General features: G+C 37.5%; 1 protein-coding gene across 1 annotated transcript in view; it reads right to left on the bottom strand.

The window, feature by feature from the left end:
- The window catches only part of LOC117291231 (menin-like), a 35,623-nt gene extending 15,219 nt beyond the window's left edge, over window positions 1-20,404 (bottom strand). The window contains exon 1 of the mRNA XM_033772846.1: window positions 19,941-20,404. Within this exon, the coding sequence (XP_033628737.1) occupies window positions 19,941-20,376 (436 nt within the window). The 5' untranslated portion in view covers window positions 20,377-20,404. The remainder of the gene's footprint in view (window positions 1-19,940) is intronic.
- Window positions 20,405-22,774: the final 2,370 nt, after the last annotated feature.

The following is a 22,774-nucleotide window of genomic DNA, read 5'->3' as shown; positions in this document are numbered from 1 at the left end:
TCAGGTGTATATTCTTCTTTTTTTTTAAAGGTTGTGATGTCACTTTATTAAACCAAGGACCAGTTGAAAAAAAATCATTATTTAATGAGATATCTGTAGCTGTTGACAGCGTCTTTGTACTATAGTTGTTTTCCTTTTTTCTTCAGCACCTTTGATCCTTTGTCAATTTAGCGTTTAATCAATACAGTCATTATTATTACTATATTGCCTAACCAATGTCTTTCTCCCCTTGATGGCAATTTCATATATCAAATCTAGACCTGTATATTATCTATGGGTGCGTCAGCCGGGCCATAGCATGAATCAACTATCCCCAGTCATCCACTACCAAAGCAAATTGAAGGCGTTGTGCTTTATGAGAAAAAAAAACCTGAAGACAGGACAAATCTTGACAAATCACAGACTTATTCAATAATGTGGCGGTAACACAACAACTAACATAAAGCTTAGATGGTTAAGTGTGTAATCAGATAATTTATTGGTTGGTAAGCTAATTCTATTTTCTCAGATAATTGTCAATGTCTATTCTAACCCCACCACCACCCGATTGATCAAACCCTGATCTGAATCGGCAGTTTACATTAAGAAGTCCCATTACCTGTATTATATGTACACAATGACACCCCAATAGATACAAACGGAAGGCAATCACAATGGATCCTTACTTCGAAAAGCTGATTGGGAATTTCCCCTTCATTGGATACCGGGATGTCACACATTGAAGTACAAGAGAAGCCAGGGAAGGGTGTTAACATATTGGGTATAATTACAGACTGATTTCCTTTATGAACTATCATCATGTAAACCATTGTATTGGTTCCAAAGACTAACAAGTACAATTACCGAGGCCTTTTTGGGCGAAGTTGGATACTAATTTGATTGGGGTGGGGGGGGGGGGGGGCTGCACCAGAGATCTAGTATGACATTAAGTAAAACAGGCATTGAATACAATTTTGCTTGGGTAGCAGGGCGTGGGGTGGAGTGGAGTGGTAGAGTTGAGGTGATATGGAGTTCCAAACACTTACACATTCAATTACCGAGGCCTTTTTGGGCGAAGTTGGATATAATTTTATGGTGGGGGGGGGGGCTGCACCAGAGATCTAGTATGACATTTTAAAAGTAAAACAGGCATTGGATACAATTTCGCTTGGATGGCAGACGGTGGGGTGGAGTGGAGTGGGTTGTAGGGTTGCCAGGCGATATGGGGTTCAGGGGCCATGGACAGTGGGACACACCACCAGCGGCCACCAGATATACAATTTTTTTCAAATGTCTCTTCAGAAGTTCATTAACACAGACATTTGCATATTTAAGAAAGTTTGCATACTCTACGTGGGGAACACTCTTCACTGGACTTTCTTGATGCAATTTCTTTCTAAACCATGCAAATAAACTAATACACATACATGGTTGTACAATTGTTGCTTTGTAAAACTAAATTCAAAGTATTGACTAGATGTTAAATTTACCTCAGGGATAATGAATATTATTTGGTTTTACCCATACACCGACGTGTGTAAAGCACGGTATACTCAGTACATTCCCAAGTGGGAACAAATTCAAAGGCATATTACTTGGGTGGGATTCGAACCCATAACCTTTGCCACTCTAGGGCAGATGTTTTACCACTAGACCACCGATATAGCCAGTGGCTAGAGTAGGGCCACTGATTTTCCGTTTCAGAAAAGTGCAAATTCCGTTTGGCAAAAACATGAATTCCGTTTCAGGCACAAAAAATTCCGTTTCATGTTTTTTTTAATTAGATAAAAGGTTATTTAATACCCAGGGACACACTTATAAAAATCAATTTGAGATAAGTTACACTGCTGACTTCGTAAAATGTTCATTTGAACTGACAAATTTCAAAAAAATACTTTTTTTTTCTTTTAATTGTGGATTATTTTGTATAGTGCTGTTCGATGAAACAAAACATGTAGTCAGGGTAAAAAGGTTGCACTGTAACTGCAGTATCAATGCACATGATGTGATAGACTTGAATCCAAGTCTAAAACTGCAGTTGATTCTCTGCATCAGCCACATCGTAGGCTAATAACAGGAGTGCATCCACAAGAGGGCGCTGTTTCAGCATGATCGAAGACTTGGGAACAAGTCTATGGACGTGACCGTTCTCCATCCACAAACAAAATGTCAGCCATTTTGTTTTCGCTTTGGCGACAGAATGTTGACAGTTTACGGTTTTATTTTAGACTTTTCCCGAGATGAAAAAAACACTGTATGGGTTCGTATAGATCATAGGTAAGCTAGGAAAAGTTTCCGTATGGCGCCACCACTTTTTCATTCGCAATAAAATAATATAGTATCTAATTTACCTGATTGATATATCCCTTTTTGTAAAAATGAGTGAAAAAGTGGTGGCGCCATACGGAAAGTTATCCGTAAGCTAGTTTGTGTATTATTGTTGGTAAAAGAGAGGGAGAAAATGCAATTTGGGTGATCAAAAAATGTTAAAAACGTGCCGCGAATAATGCCCTTCGCTGAACCATGTGTGAAGTAGAACAGAATGATCCACGGTTCAATCTCGTACTTTTTAATGGTCTGATTTCTGATGCTTTTTTAGTTTAACAAAAAGAATCTTAATAAAGAAAGCAATTTCAATAGTTTTGGCGTCAAGAAAAAAAAAAAAAAAAATCAAATTTTCTGAAATCCCGTTTTCCGTTTCAAAGGGCGGATTCCGCAAATTCCGTCCGTTTTCCGCGATCGCGGAAAATCAGTGGCCCTACTAGTTAAGTCCTATAGTTCAGCAGCAGCTACCACAAAAAAAGTTTAATAGATGTTAAATTTGCATGGGGGATAAAGAATACTGGTTTTAACCATACACCAAATAATAAAACTCCAGGTTTTCAATTTGATCACTACAGTAAACACATACACAATTTCATTTCAAGGCATTTGCACTGTTTGGATGAACTACATTGTACAATGTACTACATCCCCCACCTTTAAGAAAAACACCACTCTTACATGATTTTTAGGTTTACTTAAAGCCATAACCAGTCCAACTGTGCGTGAACTGAGAAGAGTTTTAATTCACTTCCACATGTACTGAAATCACTAAAGAGAGGACTTAAAATAAAAACCCTTATTCCCTTGGAAATAAAGAAACGAGCAATCCTGTACATGGTTACCAGCTTCGCTAAAAACCATCTGACCTATGGGCAATTTATTTGCTAATGAAGAAAATAGACGAATTCCCTTGTGATTCTCATCTCCGCACTAACTAATTATTTAAAAAAATTCAAATAAAGCTAACCCTTACACCGATGTGTGTAAGCACTGTACATACTCAGTGCTTTCCCGAGTTCTGTGAACAAAAAATCACAGGCATATTACTCGAGTGGGATTCAAGAATCAAGACTACCAAAGATTACTAATAATTTTAATGTTTTATAGATTTTATTACTTCAAAAATTCTGATCAAATCACACACATCATAAAGATAGAACCTTTAAGAATGGCCCACTCCCAGAGTGCTTGCTAAGGCAAATTTTCCTAACTTTTCCAGAATGCCCAACAGTTTGAAAAATCCAGATTGTTGCCTGCTTCGGCCAAAACAACATTTCCAGAATGCCAGACAGTTTTTAATAATCCTGGAAAGAACGCAGATCAGATCACCAGCTAAAATACACGGTTTCCCAACCCTTCCTCACCTCTCAATGACAACAAAATTAATGAGGCCAAACTATTTATAGAATAAAGACACTAAACAGCGAAACTAAACATCACATAAAAATTACTTTAGAAACACACTGATTTTCTTTCCTTTACAGATTTTCACAATGCCGGTCATACTATTAAAGTTCAGATCCAGGTGGGAAACTAAATTGATCATGATATAAAAAGCACGCTGAATTTTCATACAGTATGGGGGAATTCCCCTATATTTTTGTAGGATCGAATTAGTGTGACCACTGGGTACTGACTAGCCTGAAGATCTGACGTCACACTCCGAGGCTCGTGAATAACGCCAGAGATCTGCTTCCAAACCGGCGTGTACTTTCACCTTTGACCTACATTCATTCCACATAGAGATACGCAGTCAAACTCTATTACGGATGTGACAGCAGTGTACTGTTTAGGCATAGAAAGCTCATGCCACTGCACATGTCCAATGATATCATTGTATCCAATGGAATCACTGGATTCAGTAGCAGGGACCTGTCTAGCCCAGTCTAGGCACTGACATGGCTGGGTGCTATTATACAAATATTGACTGCTTCGAGTGCTATGGTTAAAACTATGACTCCCGAGGTGATCCCTGGAGCGTTCTTTTTTCCCCCGAGGCGAAGCCGAGTGAAAATAGAACGCTCCGGGGATCACAAAAACTTTTACTGTGCTGCATGTAGTGTGTCATGTAATCCAAAATGGTTACAGACTATTAAATTATTATCCTCGTACACGCAACGGACGTCTGGGTACTGCACGCCGTGTGCTAGTCTTTCGGACTAGCGCACGGCAAACCGATGCACTATCACACGGCCGTCGTCTAGCAAAACTAAGACATATCATGTGACGCGCTCTAAACCAATGAAAAGGCAGAATATTGGTAAGGGGTGTTATAATAAAAAAGAGTACAGGCCTGGAGTTTCAAGGAGGTTATGGAGACAACAACCACTGTTGCCCTGGTCTTGGCCTTGGTGCCCCTTCAAAATTTCCCATAGACTTAAAGATTATCCAATGCAAGTGCCCTTTGCAAAGTGAAAATGGCCTTGCCCTCTCAAGGATGAAATTCCAGGCCTGGGAGTATATTTATTTGTATCCCCTAAACATGAACCAACTTTTTTGAAAACGTCATCAAAATCGTTGGTCAAATTCTTAATAAATCAACAGGAAAAAAAGTTTCCTTATCTAGGATTTTGTGCACATTCATTAGCAGGCCTATTTTATTGCACCAGTAATGACAATGATAATGATACAAATACGCAGTTATTTATTATTATTATCTATATAGCACTTTATCACACCGCAAGGCGTCTCAAACTGTTTATCATTTTCTACCAGGTACGCAAACCTATGTTTGTATTATGTGACCCATTTATTCATATGCAGCCAACCATACATAAAAACACTGACGGTAACCCCTGCTCGTGAACCCCTGCTCGTGAACCCCTTCTCGTGAACCCCTTCTTTTAACGGTAATTGCACTCCGTTCTTTTACGAGCATGTTACACAACACATGGGACCAGTCACCTACAGCTCTAAATGTCCTATCCAAAGGACGAAACATGATGGTTCTTGCTAAAGAACACAGGTGTCAAGACTGGGACTTGAACCCACAATCTGCTGATCAAAAAACGCAGATTGTGCCAAGTGTGCTTGACTCACTCGGCCATGACACACCACTCATGCAATGGTGATTTACATTATGCTTTTTTCTCAGTGTTTACAGTATTTGAGGTAGAGTTATTTCTCTGGAGGATAGGTAAGCCTACTGGTATGAACTTTATACCTAGTGCACTATAATGAGTAATTAGTTTGCCTTCAGAATAAACCTAATCAAACCCTTCCCCGATCCAGTATCGGTTTTGAAAAAGGATATTGGACAATAAGGGAACAGTTGCAAGATGTGCCTGCACTTGGCAACGTTACTGTAAAATAGTACGTGCAGGCCTGGAATTTCATCTTTGAGACGACAAGCAAGGCCATTTTCATTTTGCAAAGGGCACTTCCATTAGAAAATCGTATGGGGAACTTTTGAAGGGGCATCAAGGCCAAGAATAGGGCACACAAGCCATAGCCTCTGGGCTTCCGTGTTATTCCAGGCCTACATGATGATAACATAGCTCACAAATACATCCAAGAATTGTCATCATTAAAGCCATTGGCGACTTTAGGTAAACAGTATTGTTCAAATGTGTTTAAAATAAATCTGTAATTCTCGCTATCGAGAATTGATAATTGTTATAATGTTTTCTCAAAAAGTAAAGCATTTCATGGAATAATATTTCAAGAGAAGTATTTCACCATTACCTTCTGTAAACCCTGTAAGTTATTTGTAAATCTGTGAACTTTTATTTTTTTTTCTGTTCAGAAAGTGTATAATGGCTTTAAGGCCCACTATACATGAAATTTCGTAAACTTACACCTCATTTTTTTGGCATCAAGCAACTGTAAATTATAATACATACGTCTCAAGTGATCAACAGTGTACACAACAGCGTATACTGTACAATATGTTGTTTATAATCCCCTACCCCCATCACACCCCCATCTCCCCAACCATCCACCCACTACAATGCCGAGCACAAATAAACCCCGTAATCAACCACATACTGCTGAATCTATGACATTTGCATTTACCTCAGTGCAAACATGTATCAATGCTTCTCACAAATGCAGTTAATGCATAAACCGGCACTATGTAAATCTAGCAGGTGAAACTGTTTGTATAATTAATCGACTTGGCAGCGAACTACATTTAGACTGTACTGTCGATTTTCCTTTTTGCTGAACAAAACAAAACTGCATTCTGGAATCTACAAACATTAGCATGCCTGATACTTCATGGAGACAGCAAAAGGCCAATTGCCTCCATGCCCCCTCGTCATTGCTTGGTGCCCTTGAAAAGCTCAGGTAGAAATTCAAAGTTTCCTCACAGGGTGCCCTTTACCAAGGAGAAAATGCCTTGGTGTCCCCTTGCCCTCTCAAAAATTCACATGAATTCAAAGAATTTGTGTACATTTAATCAATGAACAGAAATTGTGAAGACACAAGTTTGTTGAACCTCATGCAATTCTTGTATTTGAACGTATAACAAGGAACAGGTTCAGGTTGAGCCTAATTGATGTGGTATTGCACAACGCACATATTGTGCATTTCCTCCCTCCGTCATACACCATATGTACTGGGTGTTCGACCTACATTCTGAGCACAATATGTAAACAAACACTTTGGATAGCATTTTGAAGTATATTTTTGTACTGCGTGCATTTATTAGCACCATCTCTATGGTTACACGCAACATACAGTACGCTTTTCTGTTCATGCTATTAAACTTGACATCATGCCAATTCTCATTTAAGGTACTGGACTCCTTACCTATTGTATCACAACAACAAATAACAAATCTGTGAATTATTTTACTCAATTGTTCATTGAAGTTTCAAGCGAATAATGAAAGAAAAAACACCCGCGTTGCACAAAGTTTGGTGCTTTTAAACAAAAAGAGGCTTCAGGCCTGAAGTCTTTTAATATTTGAGTGAGATATTAATTACCTCTTTCTCAAAAACTACATTACTTCAGAGGGGGTCATTTCTCACAATGTTTTATACAGTATGAAACATTGTGAGAAATGACCACAGCTCTCCATTGCTCGTTACCAAGTAAGTTTTTATGCTAACAATTATTTTGAGTAGTTACCAATAGTGTTCAGTGCCTTTAATGTAATGCTTTCGTTTTACACTATATTTCTTTTCCAAGTAAGATGCTGTCATTTTATCCCTGAGTAACGATGACTAAAACAAACCAAGACTAAACCAAACCTACATTGTATACACAACATGATACAATATGGTATCTGATGAAATTAAACACCTCTACTGGGATGGAAAGCAAACTCTTACGAAAGCTGCAAACAAACTCAACTCATTTAATATCTCAAGTAAAGTTGATTTTAAATCAACGGTTGGTTGGTTGTATGGTATGAGTATAAGAATAGATGTGAATTTAATTTAATCTGTACAATACTTTCCCTTCTGAAACATTGTTCTTTCTTTTCCTACTGGTGATATAATAACCAAATTGGCTTACATTTTTAAACGGAAACTTTCTTGTGACACTGTTACACAAAGTCCGACAAATAATGGTTATATCTTAGGTCTTGTAATCTAAATCTGAATTTAGGCCCAATTTGTAATCTAAATTTAGGTCCAATCTGTTAAATGACTAATTCACACAACACATTGTACAAATGTACATCATGTCAACCCGGACTGTCTTTGACTATTAATAATAATGTACCATCGTGACCTTTTGGCTTAATTGTGGGGGCTGACTTAATGAATAATAATGTAGTTTTCTTGTCCAGCAGGAATTTTGTTAAGGAAAACGGGTTTGGAACAAGGAAACAATCCATTATCAATCATGAATGAAGATGCATTTGGAGTGTCGGGTGAAAAAGGGAATTGATAACAGAATAGTACAAGAAACTGTTGGTATTCCCCCTTTTTTCACAAGAGCAGTGTTTCCCCTTTGCTAATGAACTTACCACAATAGAAGTACAGAATTGAAAATACAGCTTGTCAGATTGTAATATATTTACATAATCATGGCACCAAAAACTTCACACAACACAACTTGAGTCAACACATCTTAATTATGAGTTGGATAAAAGGAAGAAAAACATCTCAGTCACACAACAAACATTTCTGTTGCTCATTTCCCCAAGATGTATGTCTGCATGCACAGCCACAATCAGTGGTACATGGACCCTTTTTTTACAAGACACCAAATGAACACAGATTTCAGAAGTTTAGCAAAAGAACACTGTCCTAGACTAAAACCCTCAAAAAGTTTTCTACCTGGTGTTTTTCTTCGCTTAAAATTTTGATTTTAATTTTTTTTTTTGCTGCAATTCGCGCATATCAGCACACCATTCGGGCACATTGGCCCAATATACTGCAATACAGCACTAAAGATAGCTCCTCTGTAGAACAGTTAAGTCTAACTTGAAGACACATCCTTTTGTGTTTTATACATGTACATGTACACGTATGTACACAAACACTGCTAAAGAACTTCAAGGCCCATTCAAGTAGCATTTTACTAGTACACACAATGTGCATCTTAACACAAAAGAACCTTAACGTATGTGCATGGACATAAATAGGATGTAAACAAACTGTTGCTATATTTAGAAATCCTTGCAAGTCCTTCCTGCATGTAGGCAAATATAACCTTCCCACACATAATTATTTAATGTGCAAAGGAAACGAAGTCGCACAATCTAATTGGTCAAAATGTTCCAATACATGCAACAGTTATAGTAACCTTCGAACACTTTCTAATATGGGATTTTAGTGCCTTTTTAATTAGTTTGTTCTCGTTCAAGTTCTCCTTTCTCGGAATTGGTCGCTAAAATGTTTTTTATCGACCTTGAAATAAAAAAAATTCAAACAGACATTTTGTAACTTGGCCAGCCATTGATTTCACAAAGAGTTAGGACTCATCTTATCTCAAGTTAAGAGGTAACTTGTCCTAACTAACGATTAATCTTAAGGTCTGCATTCTACAGTGCAGGGTTGGGACTCGTCCTAAGGCATAAGATTAACCTAAGTTAGGAAGAGTTTGGTGAAATCGACGGCAGAACTCTTTGACATACTATCCAAAAGAAACTAACAAGGCATTCAGCAAGTACCACTGTAAAAAAAAAATGGCTTCATTTTCATGATTTAAAACTTTTGTAATAATCATTCAAAAACAGCGCCTGTTCATCTCTTAAAATATTATGTTTTAAAATCTTTCTACCTCTATGCAGTAAATACCATTAAAACGAATTATTCGAATATCCAGTTTATGGCGAATAGGTTTTCCTATCCCTAACCGCGAATGCCTTTTTTTTCTTAACTGGATATCCGCATAGGGCGCGAATACCTATTTATAAACCGGATAGTTCTGTAATTACAACCAAGTAACCGGATATTCTTTTAATATCCGAGTATCCGCGGACGTCGGGCGACAACTGATAGGAATGTTTTGTCTGAATCCTTATGAAACTTCTATTAAGACAGCATAAAACAGCATTAATTAAGTATTTAACTATGCTCACCTCGGTGAAGAGTTAAACAATGACATTTCTGACGTAATTTGTTCAAAGATTACGAAAGTTTTCCTTCACGTAGAGTCAATCACGATCAAAAGAAAAAGCAAATCGCCATCTTTAAATTAGATCCGGTTATTTTTATGAATGAACCGAGTGACACTGTCTAAAACTAATATCAATCCGCCCATACGATCTCATTCACAAAGGAACAGCGCCCTCTAGCGGCAAAAAAAACTATTCGAATATCCAGTTAATTTCGGATAGTTGGCCAGCGGTATCCGAATATCAAAGTTTCACTATTCGCCCAGCACTAGTTTTTTTTTTTTTTTTTTTTTTAATAGCGCCCTCTAGCGGCGAAAAAAACTATTTGAATATCCGGTTAATTTCGGATAGTTGGCCAGCGGTATCCGAATATCAAAATTTCACTATTCGCCCAGCACTACAAGGTATGTCTATTTTTCTATTAACTTATTTTTTTAGTACAATGTACAAGGTATTTGACGATTAACAGTTATTTTCTTAGTAAGGGGCTACTCTTTGAGAAAAACGGCCAATTTCAAAGGGCACCAAGGCAAATGCCTAACTGCCTTCATGAAGTAACAGGGCTGCACAGAATGTTGAAAAAAAACATTTCCAGCAATAATTCTGCCATCATTTTTACAGGTCTGTATTTCTTTTGCATGTAACAATGCTGACCTAGAGCCAAACAATTTCTACAAACAAATTAAGACGGTAACCATTAACACAGACATTCATCTTACAGTTGAACTCCTTTTTTCAGCGACATTAACATTTCCTTTTTAATTCCCTATTTAAAACAGCACTGTTTACTTAAAAAAACAAACTCTGCAGGATAAATACTGTACACTGTACCTACCACCCCCACAGTCGTCAGACTATGGAAAGACTAATAATTTATAAACATTGCGCATCATGTTTGAAAAGGGGCCCCAAGGTTATTTTCAGTTTTATAAAACAATCATTTTCCAATAGATAGAGTCCTTAAATGAAATTGGAAAATTCATACGAGCCTCTAACCTTGCGTTAAAACGTTGTAAAATGCCATTGTATCTGATACCCTTTAAGTGCAATTTTCCCAAAACATCCAAGACGTCACACTTCAAATCTATGGGTCAGTACATTTTTGTTTACAGTACAGGAAATGTTTTTAGTTCATTCCTGAATTTTGATGATTTTCAATCAAAACTGCAATGAGTTTGACATTTTGACTGACGCCAAAATTCCTACAGACCCATTTGTTGTTGATATCAATGACGTCATGTTTCAAATTTTGCTCTGAAAGACTCAAGTGTCATTTTAACTTGTACATTTTCCCTCCACTTTCATGAAGACTCTATCTATTGGAAAATGAATGCATCACAACACTAAAATTGACCTTAGAGCCATCGTTAATAAAGTCATGTAAGATCAGCTTTTTGGTCGTGCTTCGAAAAAGAGAAAGTCATCAAAAGAACGATACGAAACCAAGCCTTCAGTTTTGACCTGTTCATCAACTTTAGCCATGATTTTTTTTTCAATTTGTGCTGTCTTATTATTACCATTGAAACACCACGCTGGAGATGATTTTCAGATACATATATATTGCATTGTGAATGTATGAATTTCCAGGATGCGTACTGATGCATTTATCTTAACTGTACACAGTACAGTAACAACGCACAGATGTACACTCCTTGCAATGAATAGAGTGGGCATTTTCAAGACTGTGTGCAATGTTGCATTGACTCGAATCAGGTGTCACTTTCCTGCAAAAAAACAACTTCATTTAATACAACTTTCATAAAATTATATAACTTTGTCAAACCACTGTTAAACTCGCACCACAAAGGCATGTTATCAGTTAACTGCAAAGCACTTTTAAAAGACACTAACACTTATAAAGGAGGGATACCTTTGGTAAATTACTCCAAACATTAATGACCATAAACAATTACTTGGTAGAAGCACTGCAGCTGTCGATAAAGTAGAACATAGTGAGAAAAGATTCTCTTCTATAAAGGAAAATGGTTTTCACACTGAACACTATACACCCCCCTTTTAAACAGAAGGTACACGTTTGGTAATTGTCAAAGACCAGTCTTCTCACTTGGTGTATCCCAACATAAGCATAAAATAATAAGCCTGTGAAAATTTGAGTTAAATTGGTCTTCAAAGTTGCAAGAAAATGCTGAAAGAAAAAACATCCTTGTTGGACGAAATCGTGTGCTTTCAGGTAGGAATACAAGACTTCTGGCTAGAAGTCCTTTATTATTTTAGTGAGAAATAACCTTTCTCAAAATCTATGCTACTTTAGAGGGAGCCATTTCTCACAATGTTTTATACTATCAACAGCTCTCCAATGCTCGTTACCAAGTCAGTTTTTAAGTTAATATTTGTTTTGAGTAATTACCAAACGTGTACCTTCCCTTCAAATAGGCAATACCCTGTGAATAGCCACCCCTTGAATATCCCCCCCTGCTCTAGAGTAGGGGTAAGTAATAAAAAAATCCCTGGGGTACTCTTGAAAGGTGCAGCCAGAAACCCTGTGGAATAGGGACCAAGGTGTTGACAGTGTGAACGTGCGCTGGGGGGACCAGTGGGGTAAAAAAGGTCTTGAGCATGTGAAAAGGGCTCGGATAAAATTGTACCTCCAATACTTAAAGAGATTATTGCCCCTGCCCCCCCCCCCCCAGTTCCCAAATTACTTCCCTCACCCCCCCCCCCCCACAAAAAAAAAAAAAAAATTCTTGGTCAAAGCAGTTGCACAAAACCAATTACCTTTAGGTTTGGTGGCAATCCTGGGCCTGTATGCTTCATTTTTGAAAAGGCAAGGGCACCAAGGCATTTTCTATTTGGCAAAGGGCACACTATGAGGAAATTGTAAACTTCTACTGGAGCATTTCAAGGGCACCAAGGCAATGGCAAGGGGCAACGGAGGCAAGAGCCAATCGCCTCAGTTGCCTCCGTGAAGTATCAGGCCTGCAATCCAAAAATGCTACCGTTACCACAATTACATCATTGCTATTTCATTACTACTGATCCCAAAACCACATGCCAATAATCCATACCCATGTAATCCTGTGGTTTTTCTGGTAAGCACTTAGAAGTGCCAGAGTGACCTCATTTTGGGGGCGTGTACACAGATCTCCAACAACAGTCTACCGATGCCAGGTCAAATGAGGTCATGGGAGTAAGCACGTGCTGCTGATGCCACACATGCAAACGTGGTTGGCATGAAGTCATGACTGATCAGTGCACATGTACATGTATGTATGCTGTGCACATCAGGAGTCAGGAGCATTTTTGGCGGGCTCTAATCGGATATAACACATGGCAATAGTGTGCTTATTATGACCTGTAAACTCATCGTACTTAGTAATTATACTAACTTGATCATCAGAGCAAATATAGTGCAATAATTTAGTTTGTTTCCTTTTCACAAAACCATCTATTTATTGGTCTTGAACCAATGTCTCATTTATGGTTGATACTGAAACCACCTCTAACTATAAAAAGACTGAAAAAAAATGTGACTTTTTAGAAGTGTTGAATGTTTCCTGAGTCAGACTCATACTTGAGCCAGAACTCGAGTCACTTTCTAATAACTCAGACTCCAACTTGAGTCCCATGATCAACGGCTCAGACCTAAGACTCTGACTCGACCATCTAGACTCAGACTCAGTTTTTGTAACTAGAGACTCAACAGCATTTTAATATTCAATGATTGGAAAATAGTAAAAATAGTGAATGGTGAAATTTCCCTTCAAATGGCTATCACTTATCAAAGAATTGTTCACTCCAACCAGCCTGACTACAACTACTAGTCTTCGTGACAAAATACCAAACATTTACATTGCTTATTTTGTAAAAAATACTTTTATCAAGTAACAATTGATGAGAAGTGAGGTGGCCCACTCCCACACAAACTCAGCAGCCTGCGTATTCTGTCATTTTTATTTTATTTTTTAAATAAACTTTTCAAATTAAGTGACATGTGACTTATGACTTAGACTCGTTGACCCAAATCCCTAATGATTCAAACTTGGCCAAAGTGACTTGTGACTTGAACTTGACAGAAACAACTTGTGATTGAGACACTCACTCAACCCAAACAACTCAGACTCACACTCAAACAAGATGACTCAAGATATGGACTCACTCTGGACCCAAAGGACCTAGGGCTTGGACAATACTTCGGACTTAAATATAATATTGAGCAAAACATTTTTTTTTGTTAATTGAAAACGGTAGGATAAGACCTGCTTTCGACTCAGCCAATAAAAATTCCTGTTAATTTTACACTAGACTGTTTGATTTGCCTGTCAGTAGACTCTGTATGCTTGGTAAAAATATCTCAAGTACCTATCGGTACTATCAAGATTGATGAGGCTTAACCATCATTTACATGTAAATATATGTCTGGCTTTTTGCCGGCCTGTTAAATGTACCCTAGTAAACTTCATCTTCTAGTATCCTGTGGGCTTCCGTATGGGACAGCCTTCCCTTAGAGATGTAAAATCTTTATTCCAATCACCGCAGCTGAACATTTTCAGAGGGAGGGGGACTCACTGCAATGATGGCAATATTTTTGGCAATTAGTTTTTATTGATGCTTCATTTATGGCTTGAGGGATAGACTGTCTATCCTATTGAAGTCTTCCTACGCCTCCTCCCCCTTGCAGCCTGTCTGACTAACAGTGCTGTCCCCACAGCGAGAAATTCAGTCCAGTTGTAACTAATCCAGTAGAGAAAAGCCTTGAGTAGCAGTATGACAACAGAATGGCAAACAGGAATACATTTTTTAAAGGGTGGTTTAGTAGCGCCGAACATAATGGCAAACGGTAAAAATAAACAAGTTTGGTGTGCGTGTGTGTATTATTGAATCTTCTATTGTGCAACATCTCTGACGCAGACCGATTGTCAACAGAAATGAAACCTGTGACTGTTTTTCTCACAAATGTCGTTCTTTCTTCAACTGGTGGTGTGTGGGTCGTTCACGTCCCACAGGGTAATTCTAACGTTATGCAGGCAGCTTAGGGTCTCTTGAGTAATAGGTTCCCACATCAACTGGGCACATTTGGGCTTAGTGCAAAAATGGTTGGGCAGTATTTTTTAATGCAAATATTTCGAGTTATGTACCTAATTTGTTTAACATTGACCAAAGTTCAAAACATTCACAAAGGTACACTTACAATGTTTGTAATTGGTCATTTTCACTTTCAAAATATTGTGCTGAAATGTTCTGGAACTAGTGCATTCCCTGGTCACTTTTTAAAAAGTTCACAAAGCATTCAGAGAAGTTAATATCCGAAAAAGATCCAGCATATGTAAAAAAAAAAAAAAAAAAAGTAATACAAAAAATACATTTTGTAGACAAATTTGCATCAGAGATTAAGAATAGGCCTATAACATGTGTTTTACTCATACACAGATGTGTCAAGCACTGTATACTCCTTAACAAAAATGTGAAAGGCATATTGCTCAGGTGGGATTCTAACTCATGACTTTTGCCATTCTAGAGTAAGTCTACTAGTCCACCAAAATTGCCCAGTACATAGGCAGTTTAAATTCTACATTTTACAATTCTACATCCTACATTTCAATTTATGGGTACTGCAATGACTTCAATAGATTTTAATAGATTTAGACTCCCAGTTCACACAGCTATTCTAAGAGCTTTGATTTTAATTAAGCAGTGGGTGGTAATCAGATTTCCTTTCATAATTCTTGAAAAATGATGTGCCAAGTGAACAAATCTCAAGAACGACACATCAGACCTACACACTATCAAGTACAATTACAACTAGAGGTACATGTACAGTTTTTGTTTACTACAAAAACAAGGTGTTCGTGGTGAGTGAGTGAATGAATTGGTGACAACATTTTACCTCATCAATCATGATTTTTTTACAAATTAAACACCAACTTCCGGTTTGCATTGGAGAAAAGGTCAAATAGGGGTTACTTTTTATGTAGCGCGTGATAAGTTTATTAAGACCTTTTAAATGATGGATGGGTTGTAAAAATCCAATATTTGGTTTAGAAGTTATGGTTTGTTCAAATATAAAGTTTCAACTTCCGTTTTGAACCGGAAGGTACTGTCAAATGAGGTCACACTTGGTAGCGTTGGTGATGTCTTTTGAGTTCTATCTTTTGACGTATAGATGATAAAAATCAAATCATGTGGTTTAGGATTTTTTTATTTCTCAAACATTATACATCAATTTCCAACTTTAACTGGAAGTCAAGGTCAAACAGGGTCGCATATTGTATAGCACGTGATAAGTCTATTAAGACCTTTCAGATGATGCATAGATTGAAAAAATCCAATGTATGGTTCAGATGTTATGATTTTTTTCAAATATTAAACATCCGGTTTGAACCGGAAGACAATTTTGTCAGGTCACAAATTATAGCGTTAGTAATGTTTTTCAAAGCCTTATCTGACGACGTTCAGATAATAAACAACTTATTTCTGGTTCTGGGGTAATATTTTTTCAAATAATTAACTGCATCTTCCTGTTTAACTGGAGGTCAAGGTTTAATAGTCAATGTTGTGTATCGTTTCTTAAGTTGTTACATACCTACCCAATGACGTATAAATATATAAAAAATCAAATGTGTGGTTGTGAAATTATTTTTCTTGACCAATTATTTTCAACCTCTGGTTTGAACAAGAAGCCAAGTTTAAACTGATTTCATTTGTGTAGATCCTGACTAGTTCATTAAAACCTTTCAGCTGATGTATGACTTGTAAACATTTTATAATTATGTGATGGACTATCTGAAGGTGTATAATGTATCTTATAACATCAATGCATATGTATTCCTACTTGTAGTTTTGGTGCGAGACGTTGTTCATTATTACTCAACTACTGCGATTCACCGCGATTCACTCAGCGCTCGATGTTACTAAAAACGTTACAGCGCCCTCTTTCGCTGGACTAAAGAGAGCACTTTTGGGAATTCCCGCGCTTGCACTGCATAGCCTACATAGCGTGCGTTGTTGATCAAAATGGGGTAAACGCGTGGGTCAACAGGTGCTTTGACATCCCTTTTCGACTGATGTAAAGGTCCAAATTTTGTTATTTCTGTGCAAGATTGAGCGGGATTGCTGTTTTACAATCTGAAACAAAAATTACGTTGAAATGATCAGTAGTTTTAAAAACATGAATACGATAAGATTTTATGAAATTTTCAAATTTTGTTTTGCACTAGAAGTATTAAAATATTTTACGTGTTCTGTGAAGCATTTGTCCAACTTTTAATGATCTATCCGATGATGTGTAGATTGTCAAAATCCGAATCATAGTTTTTGAGTTATGATTTTTACAAATATTAAACTTTGATCTAACGTAATTCAATTCCCGATGACGTCATAATGACGTAATTAAGTATGTGTTGTCTTGATACTGAGGTTCAACTATCTGTTGAGTTTCAACATTCCATTCAATCTCAATCTTGAGTTATTCCGTAGAAAAGCTCGAAAGTTGTTTTTTGACGAAAAAAACCCGAAGGTGAACTTCGACCCAGGGTAACGACCCGGATGCTAAGGTCGTACGATTTTGGCGTTAACTTTTCAAATGTTGCCCCAGTCTTGGTCTATCAGATGCGAAAACTTTGAACATCATAGCTTTCATATTCGTTGAGATACAGCGAAACGAAAATGGTCCCTTTTCAACTTTAAAAACCCTGTAATTTGACACCTAATGACGTCATCATGACGTAATGAAAACTGTGCCGTCTTCGTATTGAGGTTCAATTGTCTGGTGAGTTTCAAGGTTCAGTTTGGCTTGAATCTTGAGTTATGCTGTAGATAAGAGTTGACGGGAAGAAGAAGGAAGATGGAGAAGAAAAAAAAAACAGAGCAATAACAATAGGTGTTCGTGCATCAGCACGAACACCTAATTACATCATGTAGCCTAATACCGTACCTGAAAGGCCAAGGCCATCTTTCTTGATGGCTGCTTTTATAACAATTTCAGAATGTTTTACGGTGAATAGAGAACAAATCTCATGAAGTACAATGGCTAGAATAGTAGAACAGTGCCAGGGCAAAAATAAACTCTTGGTCTTTGTGTAATTCAAGGAAACACGCAGATAAAATATAATCAAGAACTGTTAAAGGCAGTGGACACTATTGGTAATTACTCAAAATAAGTATCAGCATAAAACCTCACCTGGTAACAAGTGAAATAGTCTTCCCTACCACATCAGGACTGCAAATACAGCATCTTCTTTCAAAACTGTCCTCAAAACCCACCTCTTTGCAGTTAAGCAATGACCAGCGACTCTCTACAAACTTTTTCTGTTCCTTTCTTTTGAACTGTTTATTTTGTATCCTGAGCGAGCGCCATGAGCGCCTTTTTGTGGCGGATACCGGCGCTATATAAGACTCCATTATTATTATTATATTAAGGGGGGGGGGGAGAGGTTGCTAGTATAAAACATTGTGAGAAACGGCTCCCTTGGAAGCAACATAGTTTTTTGAGAAATAAGTAATTTTCCACGAATTTGTTTTTGAGAACTCAAGTTTAGAATTTGAGGTCTCGAAATCAAGCATCTGAAAGCACGCAACTTTGTGTGACAAAATAGTTTTTTCTTTCATAGTAATTAGTTATCTCGCAACTCCAACGACCAAATCGAGCTCAAATTTTCACAGGTTCATTATTTTATGCATAATGTTGAGGTACACCAAGTGAGCAGACGGTTAAGATAAAACTAATTAGAATGTTCCAGATTGCAGAGTAGGGTTTTTCAAACCAAAGATAAACAACGGGTAAAACTATTCCGAGAATCTTATTCCGAGAGTGCCACACACTTTTGAAAAAAATCCTCACTGGCGATCACCTTCCCTTTGTTTTTTGTTCTAGCTGTGTCCATCAGGACTTCTTAGTTAATATATTACTACCAATGATGTGCTGTTTAATTAAGATGTTTGCATGATGGATAGAGAAAACGGTTAAGTTTTCTGTAATTAATCTGTCTTTCAAGTGTTTGGTTCCAAGGAACTGGTGGACTCAAACATATTGTTTGCTTACTTTTAGTACCAATTTATCTTTTGCTCACATTAAGCATTTACCACAAAGGAGGCAGGGAGGGAAGTTCATTTATTAGAGAAATATTTTTGTTGAGTGACTGCGAGTGATTATTTGACTTGGACACAGATCAACCATCTATGGTCAGGATTCAATAGCAAAATGAAAACATTACTAATTAAAACAATTTTGATATATTTTTAAACGAAGGCAAGTTCACTGCAGGACTTTTATGTAGCTTTCCAGAATTTCCAAATTATGAACACGCACTCAAGCTTTAGAGTGCACCACCACACAAACAAAAACTTGTATAGCAATAGGCACCAGACTTACTACACAGTTCTGGATACTCATCTTTTTAAATATTAACTTCATTTGAAAGGCTTCCATGCAAGATGTACGTTAATTCCAATGAGGCTTGAACTTTTTAAATAATTTCCCTTTATTGCTTTTTGGTCATAACTTGTCTTTCACTTAGTCCGAGTTTGCCCTAAACGTTCTTGTGACTGGCCGATAGGTCCACAGTTAGTCTGTCCTTTCACTAGTTCGTCAGCTTTCTCACGTTAGTTATATTTCAAATGAAACATGGATGATTTTCAACGCTGAACTAGTTGGCCGGACCATTGGAGAGGATACTGACTGGACCAATATTACTTAGCTCAGTTGGTAGAGCACTGGTCCGGAGATTGCATGTTCAAACCCCGCTCTATTTGAACAAAGAAACTATCTTGTCTTTGCATGTTCAACCCCAAATTAAAAACACAAACTTGTCCATACAAATAAAAAAAAAAGAACAATTCAATAGACAGTTAAAAACATGTAACCATAAACGGAAAAGTTTCCGTATGGCGCCACCACTTTTTCATTCGATAAGAAATAAAATAGTATCTAATTTACCTCAATGAGATATCCCTTTTTGTAAAAAATGTGTGAATAAGTGGTGGCGCCATACGGAAAGTTATCCCCATAAACTTCATGAAATTGTCGAGGAAGAGCACCAATCTCAAACCCAAACCAAACAAAAAAGACACTACAGTTTTAGTGCCCATCCCACTTCAAATCTCAACGTGCTCAAGTTGTTATGTTATGATGTTGTGGTGTTTTGTTTATGGATGACTCACTCACCTGTGAGCAAACTGAAAAGTGACTGAAGATGCGCCTTCTCCTTGTAGTAAGACCTCGTCAGTGAGCTCCAAACAATGTCAGACACTTTCTTGATCAAACTCCGAGTGGCATATCCAGGTTTGTAGTCACTCAGGTCCACCGATCCCTTGATTTGCGTCTCGAATTTACAGTACAGCGCCTCCACGTTGGGCAACTCGACCACGGGGAAAATGGGTTCGATGCCCACCGTATTGTTGACAGCACCAACGGCCTCGCCGGCCGCGGACGATGCACCACGGTTGCTGGTCAAAACGTTCTCGATCATGCCGGCCACTATTGACAACATGGCCAGGTTGGGTTCCGAAGTGTCGGTCAGTTCGCTTCGGAAAAGTGACACCACTGATTTGATCTCCTGCAGAGGAAAACATTGTTTTGCGGGATCGCGAATGCCCGCCATCGTGTTCTCGCCGTAAACACAACGTGGGTTTATTTCGCGCACTTTGAGAGGGTATACAGACGTACCGTTATATTTCTGATTCAGTTTACATAATGACGATGTGCATGTACAATGTACATGTGGGTACATACAGTTATACGCAAAACACGTTCAGCACGTTGTACCTGTCATCATGCACTGACGATGCCATTGGCAATGTCATCATCGTATAGTGCGGTACCTGATCTTCCCCGAAAGGCATTGGCAATGGTTATTCTGTGCATGTGACACAGACTAAATCATAATGGAGGAGGAAAACACACTTTGGAAAGAGCATGCGCGTGTTGTGTTGATCGATGCATCATCGCAACTGCATCATCTTCACAGTATATGAATCACATCATATGTATCAAGTTGTGTACAAATGGATCATTTGTTTAATTAGGGTTTTTGAGTGAAGCTAAAGGATCAGAGATGATCGAGTGTTCACCAAACATGGTGTCTTGTTCTAATATAAAACTTAAAAGGCATTGAAATTAGAATGCATGTTGCGCTGCTGTGAAGGCGCAGCCTGTAAGATTAGATGATGTTGACAAGAAGTTTACCATGAATCACCATGAGAATTAGATTGGACAATATTTAACTGAGTGCTTAACGTTTGAGGTCCAGCCTGTATGTGTCATCACTGAGTGAAGTTTCATACGAAAACAATTGTGAACATCCCCCACCAACCACCCACAATTGATTACCTGAACGTTGCAAGTGTTTTCTTTCTTATCCCTGTAAGGAAAGTACACATTTTCTAAATAACTACTGGATCCTTAGCTCAATACAAGTCATGGTTTTGATTAGGGCCAATGAATCAGCTCGCGGTTAACACATTCTTTGTAGGGTCTTGATTTAGTTTTTCTTTTCACTTGAAAACGAAAGATGAAGTTGGAGGCCCAGCTTTAGAGATTCATACTGAATTGATCTATTTCCCTTCTATTGAACTGATTAAAAAACGATAATGGATGTTTTTAACACGCAAGTATTCTAGACTTCTGGATTCTTAAAACAGGGTTGAGATTTGGCAAAATTTGGAAATTCCTGGATAACACAGCTTGCAGGCCCGGGTTTAAATGCTCAAGGTACATGTAGCTTTTGGAAACTTCTGAAAACCAGACACTTGTTAATAACTGACACGTTTATGAGACCTGCTTTACAAACTTTGTTTTGTATTTGTTCATACTGTTAAGAAAAAAGTACAAAATATTGCTAAAAAACATTAATTGCAAGCCCGAGTTTAGGTCACCTGAGAAAAGTTAAGATACTCATTGTTCTTGGCCAAAATTCATGGAAACGCCTATGCAAACAGAATGCCTCTAAGCACAAATAAACTTGTTTAACAGGTACCTGCAGGTAAGGCCTACCATTTAAAATACCATGCACTGAAAGAGTGGAAATAAATAGCCAAAAATTGCTCAGGTAGAAATGGAACTATTCCCAATTGTTTGCATTCATCAAAAAAGTTAACTATTAACTACAACCTCAGCAACACGATTCTTTCTTGGCTTTTAAGTGTGCAAAAAGTTGATGAAACAAACTTGATGAAACATCTTTAATCAAACATCTTTGATTAAAATTTGATACCAAACACAATTTTCCAAAAAAAATGTATATTGTTTGTGACTGGTACCCAACAAGGTTCTGCTTAGTAGATTGCTTTTTAAGCACCATTTGCTGCAAAGCAGTTGCCTGAAATCTGGTACAAGTCTAAAAGAGGTGCTCCAAGGCCAAATCAAGTTTTGTGATCTTCACTTTTTTTTTTCAAATAGTCCTCATGAAAGTGGAGGGAAATTACAAGTGTCTTACCTAACCTTTAACAAAGGGGAGCTGTTGATAATATACAACATTGTGAGATCATTTTTGAGAAAGAGGTAATTTCTCACTCAAATAATAAAAGACTTCAGGCCTGGAGCCCTTTATTAGGCATCTGAAAGCACACAAACATTGTTTTTTTCTTGAACTATTTTCTTGTATCTTCAACGACCAATTGAGCCCAAATTTTGACAGGTTTGTTGTTTTATGCATTTGTTGGGATACACCAAGTAATAATGCTGGTCTTTGACAATCCAAATGTGTCCATTGCCTTTAAAGACACTATCTATTGGAAAATCAGTGGATCACAAAACAAATTTTGAACTTAGAGCCCTCTTTATTAAAGAGGTAAAAGAATTTACACGATCAAACAAATCTTGTCAAATAAAAACAAAACTGATTTATACAAACCAATCCATGTGGAAATAAACAGTTAAACGTATGGTTGATCATTTATCAACAAAAGTTACATATCTACTACAACCTCAGCAACATCATTTCGTAAATTAAAATTCGCTAAAAAAAACGTCTTTGATTAAAAAAACAAAAACAAAAACAG

The sequence above is a fragment of the Asterias rubens genome, chromosome 1 (genome assembly GCF_902459465.1).
Source record: "Asterias rubens chromosome 1, eAstRub1.3, whole genome shotgun sequence".
NCBI classification, from domain to species: Eukaryota; Metazoa; Echinodermata; class Asteroidea; order Forcipulatida; family Asteriidae; genus Asterias; species Asterias rubens.
The sequence above is the reverse complement of the archived record's forward strand: the minus strand, read 5'-3'. Positions and strand labels throughout refer to the sequence as shown.